The sequence below is a fragment of the Podarcis pityusensis genome (assembly GCF_964106645.2).
Source record: "Podarcis pityusensis genome assembly, chromosome: 4".
Classification (NCBI taxonomy): domain Eukaryota; kingdom Metazoa; phylum Chordata; class Lepidosauria; order Squamata; family Lacertidae; genus Podarcis; species Podarcis pityusensis.
The window spans coordinates 9633296-9652085 of NC_138027.1; the positions used below are offsets into that span (position 1 = coordinate 9633296).

General features: G+C 45.0%; 1 protein-coding gene across 2 annotated transcripts in view; it reads left to right on the plus strand.

Moving 5' to 3' along the window:
- The window catches only part of MYO7A (myosin VIIA), a 154748-nt gene that overhangs the window by 13640 nt on the left and 122318 nt on the right, over positions 1-18790 (plus strand). For both annotated transcript variants that reach the window (XM_081001719.1, XM_081001720.1), the window contains exons 2-3: positions 16470-16583; positions 18214-18366. In XM_081001719.1, coding sequence (XP_080857845.1) covers positions 16470-16583; positions 18214-18366 — 267 coding nt within the window. The remainder of the gene's footprint in view (positions 1-16469; positions 16584-18213; positions 18367-18790) is intronic.

The following is an 18790-nucleotide window of genomic DNA, read 5'->3' on the forward strand; positions in this document are numbered from 1 at the left end:
CCCATGTGGCAGCCTTTCAGGTATTTGAAGATGGCTATCATATCTCCTCTCAGTCTCCTCTTTTCCAGGCGAAACATACCCAGCTCCTTCGACCGTTCCTCATAAGGCTCGGCTTCTAGACCCTTCTATTGCCCTCCTCTGTACACGTCTCAGCTTGTCAACAGCCTGAAGCGTGCTGGGGGACTTAAAAGGGTAGGGGGGGGGAACTTGCAAATGCTTTTGAAATCCTCCTCCTACATTCCCTTTAAGTCCCCCAATCTATTACTTTAAGATCAGACCTCTTATCCTTATCTTAGCCGCTTCAAACAGCGCTTTTGAGAAGTGCTTAAAGGCAGCTCATTTATCCCATTCCAGCTGAATCGGGACATCAGGGGCTGCCTTAAATCCCTTCTCAGAAGCATTTTTAAAAACTGTTGCAGTGCAAAAGAATGAAATGTCATTGACTTCCCCCCTCCGTTCCTTTTCGATTTCTGTGATTCTTTCCCCCCAACTCAAATATTACCTATAACAGTAACGTCTCACTCCGAATAGGAGTGGTTTTTCTGAATGATTCTGTTGCGTGAAATCAGAGACTGTGTATTTTATTTTTACCAGCGACCAAGATGATGATGGTGATGTTTAAAGCATATTTTGAGGCATCTTCCTCCCTCCTTTATTTAAGTAGGGCGAATGCTTCAAACATCACTTTTGAAAAGGGGTTTAAGGCAGCACCCCCGTCCACACCCGTGGTCCCATTTTAGCCGATATAGGACCAGCGACTGTCTTAAAGTGTTTTTCAAAGGTTCTGTTTCTCCTGCAAGCTGCTGGGTGCCTCTCGCAAAAGAAGCGCAGCAGCTGCACTTTTGAGAAGACTTGACTGTCTGCTTGTCAGCTGATAAGCAGAGATTAAATCCTGCTGCCCAGGCTGCCTGACCCTGTTCCCTGCTGGGAGCAGGGTACATAGCTAATGCAGGATTAAACCCTGTCCTCCTGCCCATCGGCTGGCATCACCAGGGACATCAGCTGATGAAAGGGGTTTACATGGGGGTTTTGGGGGGGGTGGCTTCGTGGTACGAATGGGACCCCCTGGTCGGCCAAGAATGAATCAGTCGTGCTTTTGAAAGCATGACGTTTCTGATTTTGATAGACAGTGGTACCTTGGTTCTCAAACGCCTTGGTCCTCAAACAACTTGGAACCCAAACACTGCAAATAGTTTGCGAACTTTTTTCGGAATCTGAACATGCTCCGTTTTGAGTGTTACACTTCCGTTTTGTGTGTAACGCTGAGGTCTGTCTGGTTTTTCTGTTTATTTTGCGTTTTTGTTTTTGCGGCTCTTTTTGTTTTCTTTTTGTGACTGTGTGGAACCCATTTCAGCTACTGATTGATTGATTGTGTGACTGCAGTACATTGTTTATTGCTTTTATTTTATGGATCAATGGTCTCGTTAAATAGTAAAATCCATGTTAAATTGCTTCTTTTAGGGGTGGTTTTTGAAAGTCTGGAACGGATTACAGTGGTACCTCTGGTTATGGATTTAATTCATTTCGGGGTGCCGTGCATATACACTTCCAGGTTTGTTGCGGCCATAACCCGAAGATTCTGTAACCTGGAGGTTACGCAACACGAGGTACCACTGTAATCTGTTTTGCATTGCTTTCTGTGGAAGAGCGCGTCTTGGTTTTGGAACGCTTTGGTTTTGGAACGGACTTCTGGGACGGATTGAGTCTGAGAACCAAGGTACCACTGTATATAGCTGTATAGAGACCCAGTGTGGTGTAGTGGTTAAGAGCGGTGGACTCGTAATCTGGTGAACCGGGTTCGCTTCCCCGCTCCTCCACATGCAGCTGCTGGGTGACCTTGGGCCAGTCACACTTCTCTGAAGTCTCTCAGCCTCACTCACCTCACAGAGTGTTTGTTGTGGGGGAGGAAGGGAAAGGAGAACGTTGGCCGCTTTGAGACTCCTTTGGGTAGTGATAAAGCGGGATATCAAATCCAAACGCTTCTACTTCTTCTTCTTTTGATTTTACATTGCTAATTGATTTTGACCTCCTCCAGAGTCAGAATTTGCTGACTTAAATAAGTCCACAATAAGAAACTAAGCTAGTGATGTATGGAAGTGAGAGCTGGACCCTAAAGAAGGCTGATCGCCAAAGAATTGATCCTTTTGAATTATGGTGCTGGAGGAGACTCTTGAGAGTCCCATGGACTGCAAGAAGATCAAACCGATCCATTCTGAAGGAAATCAGCCCTGAGTGCTCACTGGAAGGACAGATCCTGAAGCTGAGGCTCCAATACTTTGGCCACCTCATGAGAAGAGAAGACTCCCTGGAAAAGACCCTGATGTTGGGAAAGATGGAGGGCACAAAGAGAAGGGGACAACAGAGGACGAGATGGTTGGACAGTGTTCTCGAAGCTACCAGCATGAGTTTGACCAAACTGCGGGAGGCAGTGGAAGACAGGAGGGCCTGACGTGCTCTGGTCCATGGGGTCACAAAGAGTCAGACACGACTAAACAACTAAACAACAACAACAAGAAGAAACTAAGCAGCGAGGGAAGCATCCTGATCTGTTGGTCTGCTAAGGCGAGGGCTAGAATATTGGCTTCACATGCAGAAGATCAGAGGTTCAATCTCTGCTCGCATCTCCGGGTAGAGCAGGGATCGCCCCCTCTCTGAAATCCCGGAGAGCCACTGCCAGTCAGTGTGGGCAATACTGAGGTAGACCCAAGGGCCTGGCTCAATATAAAACAGTTTCTTAAAACCAGAGTCCTTTCTGTTGGGGATAATTCAGACAGAAATTCCCAGGTGTCAAAAAAGTTTCTTTATGTTTGCCGCTACTGCGGCCCGTGTTTTGTTAACCCCCAAATGGAAAACGAGCGAGGTCCCAACCAAAGAAGAATGGCAACTTAAGTTGACAAAATATGCGTAGCTTGCACACTTAACATATAGAATAAGAGAACAAGACGAACATATGTTTAGAGAAGGCTGTAAAATGTTTACTGAAAATATAGGTGAAAATTGTGTTCCACTTAAAAACGCTGGTAGCATTAAGATAAATTCAGCAGTGTACATAAGTTTCGGTGGCTGTAACAATGGATTACTGAATGGTTTAGTTCATGTAAATTATGCAGGGATGTGTGGTATGCAAAGAGGGACGCGGGTGGCGCTGTGGGTTAAACCACAGAGCTTAGGACTTGCCGACCAGAAGGTCAGTGGTTCGAATCCCCGCGACGGGGTGAGCTCCCGTTGCTCGGTCCCTGCTCCTGCCAACCTAGCAGTTCGAAAGCACGTCAAAGCGCAAGTAGATAAATAGGTACCGCTCCAGCGGGAAGATAAACGGCGTTTCCATGCGCTGCTCTGGTTCCCCATAAGCGGCTTAGTCATGCTGGCCACATGACCCGGAGGCTGTACGCCGGCTCCCTCGGCCACTAAAACGAGATGAGCGCAGCAACCCCAGAGTCGGCCACGACTGGACCTAATGGTCAGTGGTCTCTTTACTTTTTTTAATGGTATGCAAAATGAACTACGGAAAGAGAAGAAGGGAAGTCATTGATTTAAGGTTGTCTAAATGAATGTTTTGAAATGTAAATTAGAAAATATTAATAAAAAGTGTGTGTATATGTGTATGTATATGTATATAATATATATATATGTATATATATATATATATATATATATATATATATATATATACAGTGGTACCTTGGGTTAGGTACTTAAATTGGTCCGGAGGTCTGTTCTTAACCTGAAACTGTTCTTAACCTGAAGCACCACTTTAGCTAATGGGGCCTCCTGCTGCTGCCGTGCCTCCGGAGCACAATTTCTGTTCTTATCCTGAAGCAAAGTTCTAAACCTGAGGTACTATTTCTGGGTTAGCGGATTCTGTAACCTGAAGCATATGTAACCCGAGGTACCACTATATATGAATTAAACCCCTTGTTTGTTTGTGCTTTAAGAACAGCTACTCAGGGGCAGAGGATTTCTGTATTTTCCTTCCTTGTCCTAGCACAGGGGTCTGCAGCCTTTAAGACAAAAAGAGCCACTTGGACCCATTTCCGAAGGAAAAAAACCTGGGAGCCGCAAAACCATTGCGACATTTAAAGCATGTGTACCACTTCCCTCCGATCTGACAGCGGGAGGGAAGGTGACGTCGGGACGGTGCATGACTAACGCATGTACCGCCCCCATGCAACGTCACAGCCAGTACAGCGGCCGCCACAGTGGGGAGTTTCGGGGCGCACAATGCCGCGGCAAAGGTGTAAAAGAGCCACATGCGACTCCAGAGCCGCGGGTTGCAGACCCCTGTCCTAGCAGGTTTCTTAGGGACCAAAGTGGTGTGCAAGGAGGTTGCTGTATTATTTAAAGGCTGAGTTTGCAGCTCTCCTTTCAATAGGGACAGTATCCACTTACAACGCCTGACCATCTGAAGCTGGTGTTGCCCTGAGACACGAGAACAGTAATTCCCAAGCTGCGAGCCGTGATGAGAGATGTACCACGGTACTGTTAGAAATAAACTTTCTTGTGAGCCCAAAGGATCCACACGTAGGGGAGCCTGCTAGATGCCTCTCTGTTCGATTGACTGATCTACCCATGCCTCCTTCCAGTCAGTTTTTTCTGGGAGCAGCCATGTTTCTACATCATCCAATCGCTGCTGATAACAGAAAGGCAAAACTTCCAAGCCTCACAGGAGTCTACCCTTCACACAAAACATGCTACTTCTGCAACCTTTGACATCCCACCCATCTCAATTTCAGTTTTAGTTTCTCATTTCCCCTCTCTTAAGTTCCGCTCTTCACATTTCCACTAATACAGTGATACCTCTGGTTAAGAACTTAATTCATTCCGCAGGTCCGTTCTTAACCTGAAACTGTTGTTAACCTGAGGTACCACTTTAGCTAATGGGGCCCCTCGTTGCCGCTGCGCGATTTCTGTTCTAATCCTGAAGCAAAGTTCCTAACCTGAGGTAATACTTCTGTAACCTGAAGCATCTGTAACCTGAAGCGTCTGTAACCCGAGGTACCACTGCATACTCATTTTTGTATGGAGTTTTACTCAATATACACACACAGGACAGTAATAAACAAAAAACAGATTAAGACATGTGTCAATATACCATGTGTCTTTAAGTTGCATTTTAAATTGTATTTAAGCTGCATTTTAAACTGTATTCTAAATTATATTTTAATCAACTGTTTTTTGTTTTTTAAAAATGTTTTTACTGTATTTATATTCAGTGTTAGCTGCCCTGAGTCCAGTCTTGGCCGGGGAGAGAGGGGTATAAATAAAATTATTATTATTATTATTATTATTATTATTATTATTAAGGTTTGTCTAAATGAAAAGGCTTTTAGCAAGCCCCGAAAAGAGTACAATGGTACCTCGGAAGGTCAAACGGAATCCATTCCGGAAGTCCGGTCGACTTCCAAAACATTTGGAAACCAAGGCTTCCTGCAGCCAATCGGAAGCCGCATCCGATGTCCGGGTTCCAAAGAACGTTTGCAAACTAGAACTGCAAACTGGCGTCTGGGAGCCAAAACGTTTGATTGGTGAGGTGTTCAGCTTCCAAGGTACGACTGCACAGTGAAAACTCCTGCCTGGTGTCAACAGGCAGGGAGATTTCCAAAGTGTGGGTGCTCTGACTCTAAAAGATAGATTTCTAACAGCTGTGGAATGAGGGATATGTGGCACCTTTAACAGTGCCAGTTCTGCAAATCAAAGCAGTCGAGTATTATGTGGGGGAAGACAATCTTGCAGGTAATCCGGCCCCAAGTTTCTATCACTTTGTTTTTTGTTTTCATTATTACACTCTGAAATCTCTCGATAAAGGCCAGTACAGTAGTACCTCGGGTTAAGAACTTAATTTGTTCTGGAGGTCCGTTCTTAACCTGAAACTGTTCTTAACCTGAGGTACCACTTTAGCTAATGGGGCCTCCTGCTGCCGCTGCGCGATTTCTGTTCTCATCCTGAAACAAAGTTCTTAACCCGAGGTACTATTTCTGGGTTAGCGGAGTCAAAACGACCTTGACAGAGAACTGGGCAAAAACAAACAAGATGAATTTTAACAGGGAGAAATGTAAAGTATTGCACTTGGGCAAAAAAAATGAGAGGCACAAATACAAGATGGGTGACACCTGGCTTGAGAGCAGTACATGTGAAAAGGATCTAGGAGTCTTGGTTGACCACAAACTTGACATGAGCCAACAGTGTGACGCGGCAGCTAAAAAAGCCAATGCAATTCTGGGCTGCATCAATAGGAGTATAGCATCTAGATCAAGGGAAGTAATAGTGCCACTGTATTCTGCTCTGGTCAGACCTCACCTGGAGTACTGTGTCCAGTTCTGGGCACCACAGTTCAAGAAGGACACTGACAAACTGGAACGTGTCCAGAGGAGGGCAACCAAAATGGTCAAAGGCCTGGAAACGATGCTTTATGAGGAACGGCTAAGGGAGCTGGGCATGTTTAGCCTGGAGAAGAGGAGGTTAAGGGGTGATATGATAGCCATGTTCAAATATATAAAAGGATGTCACATAGAGGAGGGAGAAAGGTTGTTTTCTGCTGCTCCAGAGAAGCGGACACAGAGCAATGGATCCAAACTACAAGAAAGAAGATTCCACCTAAACATTAGGAAGAACTTCCTGACAGTAAGAGCTGTTCGACAGTGGAATTTGCTGCCAAGGAGTGTGGTGGAGTCTCCTTCTTTGGAGGTCTTTAAGCAGAGGCTTGACAACCATATGTCAGGAGTGCTCTGGTGGTGTTTCCTGCTTGGCAGGGGGTTGGACTCGATGGCCCTTGTGGTCTCTTCCAACTCTATGATTCTATGATTCTATGAGTCTGCAACCTGAAGCATCTGTAACCCGAGGTACCACTGTATATAAATTGAATGAAGAAGAAGAAGAAGGGAACATATATGTGTGTGCATGGTGTTGGTTAGAGCATGGTGTTGAGAACACTAAAGTCGCAGGTTCAATCCCCATATAGGGCAGCTGCAAACACCTGGACTAGATGATCATCAGGGTCCCTTCCAACTCTACAATTCTATGATTCTCTGGGTATGTTTGTGTGTCTGCCTGCACATTGTCTCGCCAGAGTGGTGCATGCTCTGGTTATCTCCTGCTTGGACTACCGCAGTGTGCTCTGTGTGGGGCTACCTTTGAAAGTGACTCGGAAACTACAACTAATCCAAAATGTGGCAGCTTGACTGGTGACTAGGAGTGGCCGCCAGGACCATATAACACCAGTCCGAAAGGATCTTCACTGGCTCTGAATACATTTCTGAGCACAGTTCAAAGTGTTGGTGCTGACCTTGAAAGCCCTAAACGGCCTCGGCCCAGTAGACCTGAAGGAGCGTCTCCACCCGCATCATCCAGCCTGGACACTGAGGTCCAGCTCCGAGGGCCTTCTGGCGGTTCCCTCACTGCGAGAAGTGAAGTTACAGGGAACCAGGCAGAGGGCCATAACAACAACAACAACAACAACAACAACAACAACAACAACAACAACAACACAGTGGTACCTTGGTTCTCAAACGCCGAAAACCCGGGAGTCAGTGTTCCGGTTTTCAAACATTTGTCGGAAGCCGAACGTCCAATGCAGCTGATGGCTATTGTTTCTGGGGCACCTCCATAAATCAGAAGCTGTGACTTGGTTTTGGAACATTGCGGAAGTCAAATGGATTTCCAGAACAGATTAAGTTTTGCGCTTTTGTTTTTGCTATTTATTTTGCGTTTTTGTTTTTGAGGCTTTTTTGGTTCATTTGTTTTTGACTGTGTGGAACCCAGTTCGGCTACTGATTGATTGATTGTGTGACTGAGGAAATAGATAAAAGCCCCCCATCCAAACAATGACTATCATCAGTGCAGGTAAGGAAAAAAATATATTTTTATCATCTACGATACTGTTTTATTTATTTTATAGTACAGTACAGTGGACCCTCGGGCTACGTTACTTTTAGGTAACATAATTTTCAGGTTGCGAATGCAGCAAACCGGAAGTGGGTTTGCCACTCGCACACTTTGCACATGCACAGAGGCACTGTGTGGCACTGTGTGCGTGCGCAGAAGCGGTCCTTCAGTTACGAAATCTTCAGGATACAGCCACACCTCCGGAATGGATCCCGTTCATAACCAGAGGTACCACTGTACAGTACATTGATCATTGCTTTCACTTAATGGATCGATGGTCTCATTAGATAGTAAAATTCATGTTAAACTGCTGTTTTAGGGGTTGTTTTTAAAAGTCTGGAACGGATTAATCCGTTTTGCATTGCTTTTGATGGGGAAGCGCGGCTTGGTTTTGGAATGCTTTGGTTTTGGAACGGATTTCCGGAACGGATTAAATTTGAGAACCAAGGTACCACTGTAATAATAATAATAATATATGATACACTTTCTAGCCAGGCAGCAACACTTGAGCTCTAACACAGGGTCATTGAGGAGTGTTGCTAGAGGGGAGATGGCGTGGCCAGAGGAGAGTTCAAAGGGCCGCATAGAGAAGCCTGGAGGGCCACATTGGCTTTTTAGGGCCTCATTCCCCCTATACGCTTATCTGTGGGCAGATACCTCTGGGACTTACTTCTGAGTAAACATGCACAATATTGCTCTGCCAATCAACAGGCATTTTCTGAAGTCACCATAACGTGTCGTTTCCCTTCTTGGGTCTATCCTGCAACTCCATCCACTTAGTAGGTATTAACTGTTCAGGATGCCTCATGCTCAATTATTTAAAATTCCGTTGCTATGGTTCCGCAGCCCGGCGATGGGGTTTAAGGCGTCCGCAGATGGCCTTTGGTTTTGAGTTCCCGTTTGCGCTTTGGTTAACTTGGCGCTCCGAGGTATTAGGTTAATTAAAAGCCATGTGTTACACGGGGGAACCGACTTACATTTATGGATTAATAAGTACCCGAGAGAGCTGTTGAAAGGCACGCAGCGTCGTGGAGCCTCTTCTTGGAATAAGGGGAGCTGGGAGCTCTGGAAGAGAAGACCCCCCCTTTTTTTACACCCACCTCCCTCAGATATGAATTTCTAGCCTCTTCCAGAGCTGGAGCCTGAGATCCAGTGTGGATTTCCCTCGGAGGCAGTGCTGAAACTGCAGTGGACTTGGGGAAATTCTATTTAAACAACAAAGAATGTGCGCAGGATCTCATCTGTCCCAGCAAGGAGGCAGCTTGTGACAGAGAAGAGTAAGCCGGAACCTCACAGACGGGGAGAAAAATAGGAGCTGCCGTCTCAGAGAACTATGTTGCTGCTTCTCCAGATAAAGGAATTCGTCTAAGGCTCAAAGAAAGGAAAGAGAGAGAAACAGAGAGAGTTGAGAGCAACCTCCGTGGAATGCCAGCAAGGCTGAATCCACCATGTTCCCAGGCTACGGCAACCCGGCTGTCCATGAGAGGGACCAGAAAAAATGGGCCCTCATCCGCAATGTCAACCAAGTTCTGAAAGCCACTACGCTCCTATCGGTAAGAGACATGCACACCAGCTCTTGGGTCTGCGTTGCAGGCTGCAATCTTGCTTATTTACAGGTGAAACTCGAAAAATTAGAATATCGTGGGAAAGTTTCTTGATTTCTGTAATTCAACTTAAAAGGTGAAACTCATATATGAGATAGACTCGTGACATGCAAAGTGAGATATGCCAAGCCTTTCTTTGTTATCATTGTGATGATCATGGCGTACAGCTGATGAAAACCCCAAATTAACCATCTCAGAAAATTAGAATATTCAGTGAAATCAGCAAAACAAGGATTGCAAATAGAGCAAGATTGGACCTCTGAGAAGTAGAAGCATATCTCGCTTTGCATGCCATGAGTCGATCTCATATGTTAGTTTCACCTTTTAAGCTGAATTACTGAAATCAGCGAACTTTCCCACGATATTCTAATTTTTTGAGTTTCACCTGTATTTCATAAAACTTATACACCGCTCAGCCGTCAAAAGACCTCGGAAGCGGTTCACAAAGCGATGAAATTATCGCTAACCATAGTTTAAGACTTAAGAAAAGCTGAAGTCACAATGGGCTGAAATTAAAACTCACACCAGCTTTCTGAGCACCTGGCTTCCCCGAGCAAAAATGATTTTAGCAGGCATTGAAAAGCGTACATTTTTGGCTCCTGCTTGGTGTCAATAGGCAGGGAGTTCCAAAGGTGTGCTTCCCGCACTAAAAGATCAATTGCTTATAAATGCGCAATGGGTATTACGTGGCACATGTAATAGTGTCACTTCTGCAGATCAGAGGTACTCAGTGGGCGCATTTAGGGGAAAGGTGATCTCATAGGCAAACGGGTCCCAGGTTGTTAAATACTAATAGCAACGCCTTGGACTTTGTGATAGGAATTTTGAGGTCTTAGATATATGGTAATGTTCATAACCGCACGTACATAGATCAGCACAGGAAGACCCACCTGAAGCCATTTTGATTCCTAAACTGAGCAAATGTTTTCTCTGCAAGGTCAAAGTGGAAAAGCCTCCCCATTGTCTTTTCCTTCACAAATCCTGTCTTAAGGGTATGTCTGTGTTTGAATAGGGTGTGAGCCTGTGACCTGGCCCAGGAACTAAGTATTTATCACTACAAAAGAATGGCCAGGCTCCCCAGGCAATCCAATCAAGTAACCTGCCAGACAGGAGATAAAAAACAACAGGAGAAAACAATATTCAAATTTCTGTTTTAGACCGCCTTTTCTGTGATGTAGGTATGATGTATCTGAGGGGTGGTCTTAGGTTACACCCCTTCTGTGATGTATGTATGATGTTTCTGGGGGTGGTCTTGATCTACAGGGTGGCAATTTCAAAAGTCTTTATAAGCCATTGCACAGCATTTTTGTGGGTCCTCTTCCTCTCCTGCGTGTGAGGGGAGCACCCTGTTGCAACAGATCAATAAAGATCAAGCTTACTAGCTGCTTTGCTTCTCAATATTCTCTGGTTGGCCTCTGTTATTCTCTCCTACCAATAGGGAACCTACATAAGGACTCTATATGGGCTCTTGGATACCCCATAAGGGAAAAGGGCAATTTTTGTTTACAACAACTTCACCTGGTAGCAAATTGACAACCCTCACCAGTGTCAGCAATCGTGCTGCAACATTCTGCACTAACTGCAGCTTCTGGGTCTCCATAGAAGGCTCCACATAGTTGGACTTTTGTTGTGTCCTGATTTTCTGACCACCTTGGAAAGATGAACGTGGCAGATTTTAGAGTCCAAAGATTTTAGAGTTGTTTGAGAAGGAAGGAGCACAGCGCTTTGGGGCAGGGCTGGCGAAACTTCTTCCTATTGTGGGGGACTTTGGGGGGTGGGCAGCCACAGGCTAGTGGCAGGTGGGGCCAGAGCGGGAGGTGGCTTTGCGTCGTATGCTTCATTCATTCTTCGGCTGTGGCACCTAGTTCTGAAACACCTTCCCTTTTTCCCCCCTCAAAAATTTCATTGGTTTTCCACATTTTTAGACAGAGAAACAAACACAAATCATAACTGAACTTGATCCAATATTAATATTGGAGATAAAACCTCCCTAATGTCTTCTAAACATCAGATAGTTGTTCATTTTCTTGACATCTGATGGGAGGGCAGTTCCATAGGGAGGGCGCCACCACCGAGAAGGCCCTCTGCCTGGTTCCCTGTAACCTCACTTCTCGCAGGAAGGGAACCTCCAGAAGGCCCTTGGCGCTGGACCTCAGTGTCCGGGCAGAACGATGGGGGTGGAGACGCTCCTTCAGGTATACTGGACCGAGGCCATTTAGGGCTTTAAAGGTCAGCACCAACACTTTGAATTGTGCTCGGAAACGTACTGGGATTATAACAATGCATGCTTGTATATTTGGTAGGCAAGGCTGCTTGCAGATGTATTTTAGATCTCTTATGCCCTGCCCCATGTTAGTTCTTCTGGTTTATGCTAATTTTCAAGAGAATATATTCTTTCATCAATAACACACCCCTTTTGGCACTTGAGACATTCCTTTTCGCCTTATTTCTGCAATTTTAAGCACTGCTTTTAATATTTTGTTTTAACTGGGGCCTTGGGGGTGAAGGTGGAGTGATAAATTCTAATAACAGAAATAAAAATGACAACAATTGCTGCCAGTCCTGCGCTAAAATATGCAGCGTACATATATATATATATATATATATATATATATATATATTTGCGTTTGTCGTCTTTTTAAAGGGATGTTGCAAACCTTTTAGAGATTTTCTTTGTGGAGCAGTGTCTAAACCACCTAAAGCAGGGGTCAGCAAACTTTTTCATCAGGGGGCCGGTCCACTGTCCCTCAGAACTTGTGGGGGGCCGGACTATATTTTGAAGGGGAAAAAATGAACCAATTCCTATGCCCCACAAATAAGCCAGAGATGCATTTTAAATAAAACGGCACATTCTACTCATGTAAAAACACACTGATTCCCAGATCATCCGTGGGCTGGATTTAGAAGGCGATTGGGTCAGATCTGGCCCCCGGGCCTTAGTTTGCCTACCTATGACCTAAAGAAATAAATAATCTGGGTGGAGTCTGGGAGGCGGAGCTCTTGGCACTGGAGGGCGGGGCCTAAAGCGGACCTGGAGGGTGGGTGGGCAGGCTTAGACCTCCCTTCATTACCCTCCATTCTTCTTGCTGTGTCCATCCCTTTTCCGAGATCAGCTTCACTCTCTCTGCCCATCCAGCCGGCTATCCTTTTCAAATCCTCTCCAGAGAGGACATGAGGACATGGTCTCTCCTTGTGGTCCCGCATGCTCCTTGCTGAGTAGAGAGTCATGGGACAAGGACAAGACTGGGCTGCTCTTTTGACCTCTGGTGACAGATAAGAAGGGATTGGTTCAGAAAAGACTGCAGATAACGGGGAAGAAAGCAATTCAGAACTGATGAAAGTTTTAAATTTGAGGGGAAACCTTTGACATGGCACCAACAGAAGATCCCAGCTGAGTGACAGGAGTACCCTACGTTTGCAATTAATTTTTGCAGGAAGATCTATATCTATTTATTATTAATGTATTTAATTCCCTATACGTGTCGCTTCCTAGAAAACATCTTGAGGTGATTTGACGGTAAATACCTCAGCATTAAAAACAAGTAAAACACACATTTCATGTCAAAAATTTTTTTTTAAAATTGTCCAGTAGCACCTAAGAGACCAACTAAGTTTGTTCTGGGTATGATCTTTCGTGTGCACGCACACTTCTTCAGATACACTGAAACAGAAGTCTCCAGACCCTTATATATAGTGGGAGGGTGGGGCAGGGGTTTTCTCGGGAGGGTAGTAGGAGATGGGTGATTGACTCAATGGGTATGGTAAACCTGTTAATGACTGTTAACGACTGCAATTAGTCCTACAGGGATAGTATGCAGATGACCAGAAATAACTTTAGCATGTGTAATGAGACTAGAATCCAATATCTCTATTCAGACCAGGTCTCTCCATAGTTTTCAGTTTAGTAAAGGTCAAGGGACCCCTGACCATTAGGTCTAGTCGTGGCCGACTCTGGGGTTGCGGCGCTCATCTTGCTTTTTTGGCCGAGGAAGCCGGCGTACAGCTTCTGGGTCACGTGGCCAGCATGACTACGCCGCTTCTGGCGAACCAGAGCAGCGCACAGAAACACCGTTTACCTTCCTGCCGGAGCGGTACCTATTTATTTACTTGCACTTTGATGTGCTTTTGAACTGCTAGGTTGGCAGGAGCTGGGACCGAGCAACGGGAGCTCACCCTGTCGCGGGGATTCGAACCGCCGACCTTCTGATCGACAAGTCCTAGGCTCTGTGGTTTAACCCACAGCGCCACCCGCGTCCCATTCCAGTTTAGTAATAAGTTGTAATTCAGCAACTTTTCTTTCAAGTCTATTCCTGAAATTCTTTTGTAATAAGACAGCTGCTTTGAGATCGTGTATTGAATGTCCTGGGAGACTGAAGTGCTCTCCTATTGGTTTCTCTATCTTGTGATTCCTGATATCAGATTTATGTCCATTTATCCTTGGGCGTAGGGTTTGGCCTGTTTGTCCAAATGCCAGCTGAAGGGCACTGCTGGCATTTGATGGCACATTTCCTGTGTGATCTTTTCCGGTCTGCATCTGTATTGGAATTGTTTTTGTTTTTTTTAGATGTTCTAATTGTTTTACAGTGGTACCTCTGGTTGCGAATGGGATCCGTTCCGGAGGCCCGTTTGCAACATGAAAAGAGCACAACCTGCAGCGGCATGTCTGCACACGTGCAGGTTGCAATTTGCCGCTTCTGCGCATGCGCATGATGTCATTTTGCGCATCTGCTCATGCGCGAGCGGCGAAACCCGGAAGTAGCCCTTTCCGGTACTTCCGGGTCTCCGCAGGACGTAACCTGAAAAAACGTATCATGAAGCAAACATAACATGAGGTATGACTGTATATTTTGTGTGGGCTGCCACCCTGGGCTCCTTCCGGAGGATGAGCAGGATATAAATTGAATAAGAAATTTGATTTCTTTCCTTCATTAGAGTCCTAACCCACCTTTCTTCCAAGGAGCTCAAGGAAGCGTCATACCTGGTTTTCCCCATTCCTCACAACAGTCCTGTGAGGTAGGCTAGGCTGAGAGACAGTAACTGGCCCTAAGTCCCTCAGCTTCATGGCTGAGTGGGAATTTGAACCCTGCTCCTCCAAGTCTTAGTCCAGCACTACTTCACCATTTCACATCCACTGCAGATACAGATTCAGATTTTTAAAAGCAGGCTTCCACTTTTCAGCTTGTTGCTGAAAAGACAATAGAGATGTAACGTGAAATATACCTGCACGTTTAGTGTGTTCATTTAGAATCTAGTGCCATTGTTGCTGTTGTTGTTGTTGTTTAGTCGTGTCCGACTCTTCGTGACCCCCTGGACCAGAGCACGCCAGGCACTCCTGTCTTCCGCTGCCTCCCGCAGTTTGGTCAAGCTCATGCTGGTAGCTTGGAGAACACTGTCCAACCATCTCGTCCTCTGTTGTCCCCTTCTCCTTGTGCCCTCCATCTTTCCCAACATCAGGGTCTTTTCCAGGGAGTCTTCTCTTCTCATGAGGTGGCCAAAGTATTGGAGCCTCAGCTTCAGGATCTGTCCTTCCAGTGAGCACTCGGGGCTGATTTCCTTCAGAATGGAGAGGTTTGATCTTCTTGCAGTCCATGGGACTCTCAAGAGTCTCCTCCAGCACCATAATTCAAAAGCATCAATTCTTTGGTGATCAGCCTTCTTTATGGTCCAGCTTTCACTTCCATACATCACTACTGGGAAAACCATAGCTTTAACTAGACAGACCTTTGTTGGCAAGGTGATGTCTCTGCTTTTTAATATGCTGTCTAGGTTTGTCATTGTTGTTGTTACAGAGTCATATAAAGTAATATCATAAACTGAAGCCGTAGAACAAACGTATTTCATTTTTTAAAAAACTCATTTTTATTAATTTTCCAATAAAAAACCAATAAAAAACAATTAAAAACATTCAATTAATATATCCAATCATAATAATCCAATTAAAAACACACAAAAAAACCCCGCAAAATTATAATCCAAATTATAATTATTGATTTTTCGGAGCTCCCCACAGTCTGGACCTCTGAAGCATATCTCCACATCTCAGTCCTGCCTCTCCTCATCGTTTCCCTTTTTTCAGAACAAATATATTTCAAAACTGTAAATTAATTTTAATTCAGCTTTAACCCTCAAACGTCCAGCACGGAGCCTGTTCAATAGCGCTGCCTCAGCCTGGATGGAAAGAGCATTTTTATTTCGGATTATAAACCAGAGGCACAATAATTTCAAAAAAGAAAAAGAAAAAATCCAGCAATTTTTGGGGGGATTTGCTAGCAATTGCTTTGTTAGCTTTCCACTAAGCTGGAAACAGTGTCTCTTTGCAATTCTTGTTTAGTGTACAAGGGTCAAACTCATGCATCTCCTCCTTGAAATTCTAGGTGCATGGAGAGTTCATGCATCACAAAAGCAGCAGGAGAAATGGGTGTTTGATATCTCTCTTCTGACCGTGCCTGGTGCCTTCAGTGTACAGCTTTTGTCATATGCTAAAGACTCATCTATGATGATGATGATGATGATGATTAAATTTTCTGTTTTACAGTTTAAAATACTCACTTTTACAACCTTAAAATATCAATGAGTTCTCTTTCCATGGCTCATTTTACATATCATAAATCCCTGCATATTTTACATAAGCTAAACCATTCAGTATTCCGTCATTATTACATCCATCAAAACTTATTTACACTGTTGAATTTATCTTAAAGCTGCCAGTGTTTTCAGCTGTACACAATTATTTACCATATATTCAACAAACGTTTTCCAATATTCTCTAAACGTATATTCTTCTTGTTCTCTTGTTCTATATGTTCTCTTGTTCTATATGTTAACATATATGTTCTATATGTTAACTGCTAGCTGAGCATATTCTGTCAGCTTAAGCTTATTATTATTAAAGTTATTACCGCTTTGCCTGCAGTCCTGCTCTCCTTTGCTTGTTTTCCATCACATTTCCTCAAAAATTAAATTTCCCCTTGTGTTTCCTTCCAGGGAGATTATGTATGGATGGACCTGAAGACCGGGCGGGAATTTGATGTTCCCATCGGAGCAGTGGTCAAACTGTGTGATTCTGGGCAGATCCAGGTTCTAGACGATGAAGGAAATGTATGTAAGATGGAAATGGAAATCAACGGTCTTATTCTGGCTGTGTCTTCCTCCAAGGTCTTGCTCTGCCGTTAGAGATTTCCATTTCGTATTGAGGAACACGAGTGCTTAAGCAGACTCCATTTGCAACCGGATGTTCAGCAAATATTACCATATTTTTCACTCTATAAGACGCACCAGACCACAAGATGCACCTAGGAAAACAAGAAAAAAAATATTCTGAATCTCAGAAGCCAGAACAGCAAGAGGGATCGCTGCGCAGTGAAAGCAGCAATCCCTCTTGCTGTTCTGGCTTCTGTGATAGCTGCGCAGCCTGCATTCGCTCCATAAGACGCACACACATTTCCCCTTACGTTTTAGGAGGGAAAAAGTGAGTCTTATAGAGCAAAAAATATGGTATTTTATTAAATCCACTTGCAAATTGCTTCCCTGCCATCTTTAAGTGTCCTGTTGGAAGTGCAACAGCAGGGATCATTCAGTTTGTAACTTGGGGGTTAATTCTGTTCTCAGTCAACTACCTAGTACTCTGTGTGTGTGTGTGTGTGTGTGTGTGTGTGTGTTTGTTGGAAATGAAGGCATGAAGATTACAGAGGCGGCATTTTTTCATCTCCGCCAAGCTAAGTAGTTGGCTCCTTACCTCTCTTGCCCTGACCTAGCCACTGTGAACCGCGAGACGGTCACCTCCAGACTGGATTATTGTAACTCGCTCTATGTGGGGCTGCCCTTGAGACTGACCCAGAAACTCCAGCGGGTGCAGAATGCCGTGGCGAGACTCCTTACGGGGTCCTTGCTGCGGGATCACATTCACCCAGTGATATACCAGCTGCACTGGCTCTCGGTGGAGTACAGGATCAGGTTCAAGGTGCTGGTTTAGACCTTTAAAGCCCTATATGGCCTAAGACCCTCGTACCTATGGGACCGCCTCTTCTGGTATGTCCCACGGAGGAACTTACGGTCTTCAAACAAAAACACCTTGGAGGTCCCGGGCTACAGAGAGGTTAGGCTGGCCTCAACCAGAGCAAGGGCTTTTTCGGCCGTGGCCCCGATCTGGTGGAACGTTCTGTCCCAAGAGACTAGGGCCCTGCCGGACTTGACATCTTTCCACAGGGCCTGCAAGACAGAGCTGTTCCACCAGGCCTTTGGCCAAGGCACAGCCTGACCCCCTCCTTTGGTAATTCTTCACAGAACTCTAGCCCAATGGTTGGCATTAATTTGATTTGAACTGATTTTAGAATGAATTGATTTTAGAATGCTGTATTATTTTACTGTTGTTAGCCCCTCTGAGGCCGGCTTTGGCTGGGGAGGGCGGAATATAAATAATTTATTATTATTATTATTATTATTATTATTATTATTATTATTGGCAAGTGCTCCAATTGGCTGTGCAGTTCCGAGGAAGCTTCTCCTCCGCTTGTTTAGCAAAAACACATTCCTCCTCAAATTATACGCTCTTTTTGTTCACTTTGCTCAGTAAAGCGTCGCCAGGGCATTCCTCCCTGGACTCAGCTTGTGTGATCTAACTGGCCCCACGAACCTCTGCAAATGCTCTTACACCTGATCAGGCTGTCTGCTTTTTCTTGTCTCTTTCTAACTGCCGGCACACTCTGCTGTCCCCCCTGCCCTTTTGCAGGAGCATTGGATATCCCCCCAGAATGCCAGCCACATCAAACCTATGCACCCCACCTCCATCCACGGGGTGGAGGACATGATCCGTCTGGGAGACCTGAACGAGGCAGGCATCCTCCGCAACCTGCTCATCCGCTACCGGGAACACCTGATTTACGTGAGTGTCGCAATTGGTCATGCCTCCCTTTTGTTCCCTGTGTCTGTCCCAGACTCATCCCCTCTTAATCAGACTTTATTTGTAGGAAATCATAACAACAACAATTTATTCATTTATTTGTTCTCTTAATATCCCACCCTTCCTCCCAAAGGGAGCCCAGGGTGGCGAACTCACCCATAACAATCCTTACCACCACCATTTTAAAAAGCATTCTGTTGTTGTTTAGTCGTTTAGTCGTGTCCAACTCTTCATGACCCCCTGGACCAGAGCAAGCTAGGCACTCCTGTCTTCCACTGCCTCCTGCAGTTTGGTCAAACTCATGCTGGTAGCTTCCTGAACACTGTCCAACCATCTCGTCCTCTGTCATCCCCTTCTCTTTGTGCCCTCCATCTTTCCCAACATCAGGGTCTTTTCCAGGGAGTCT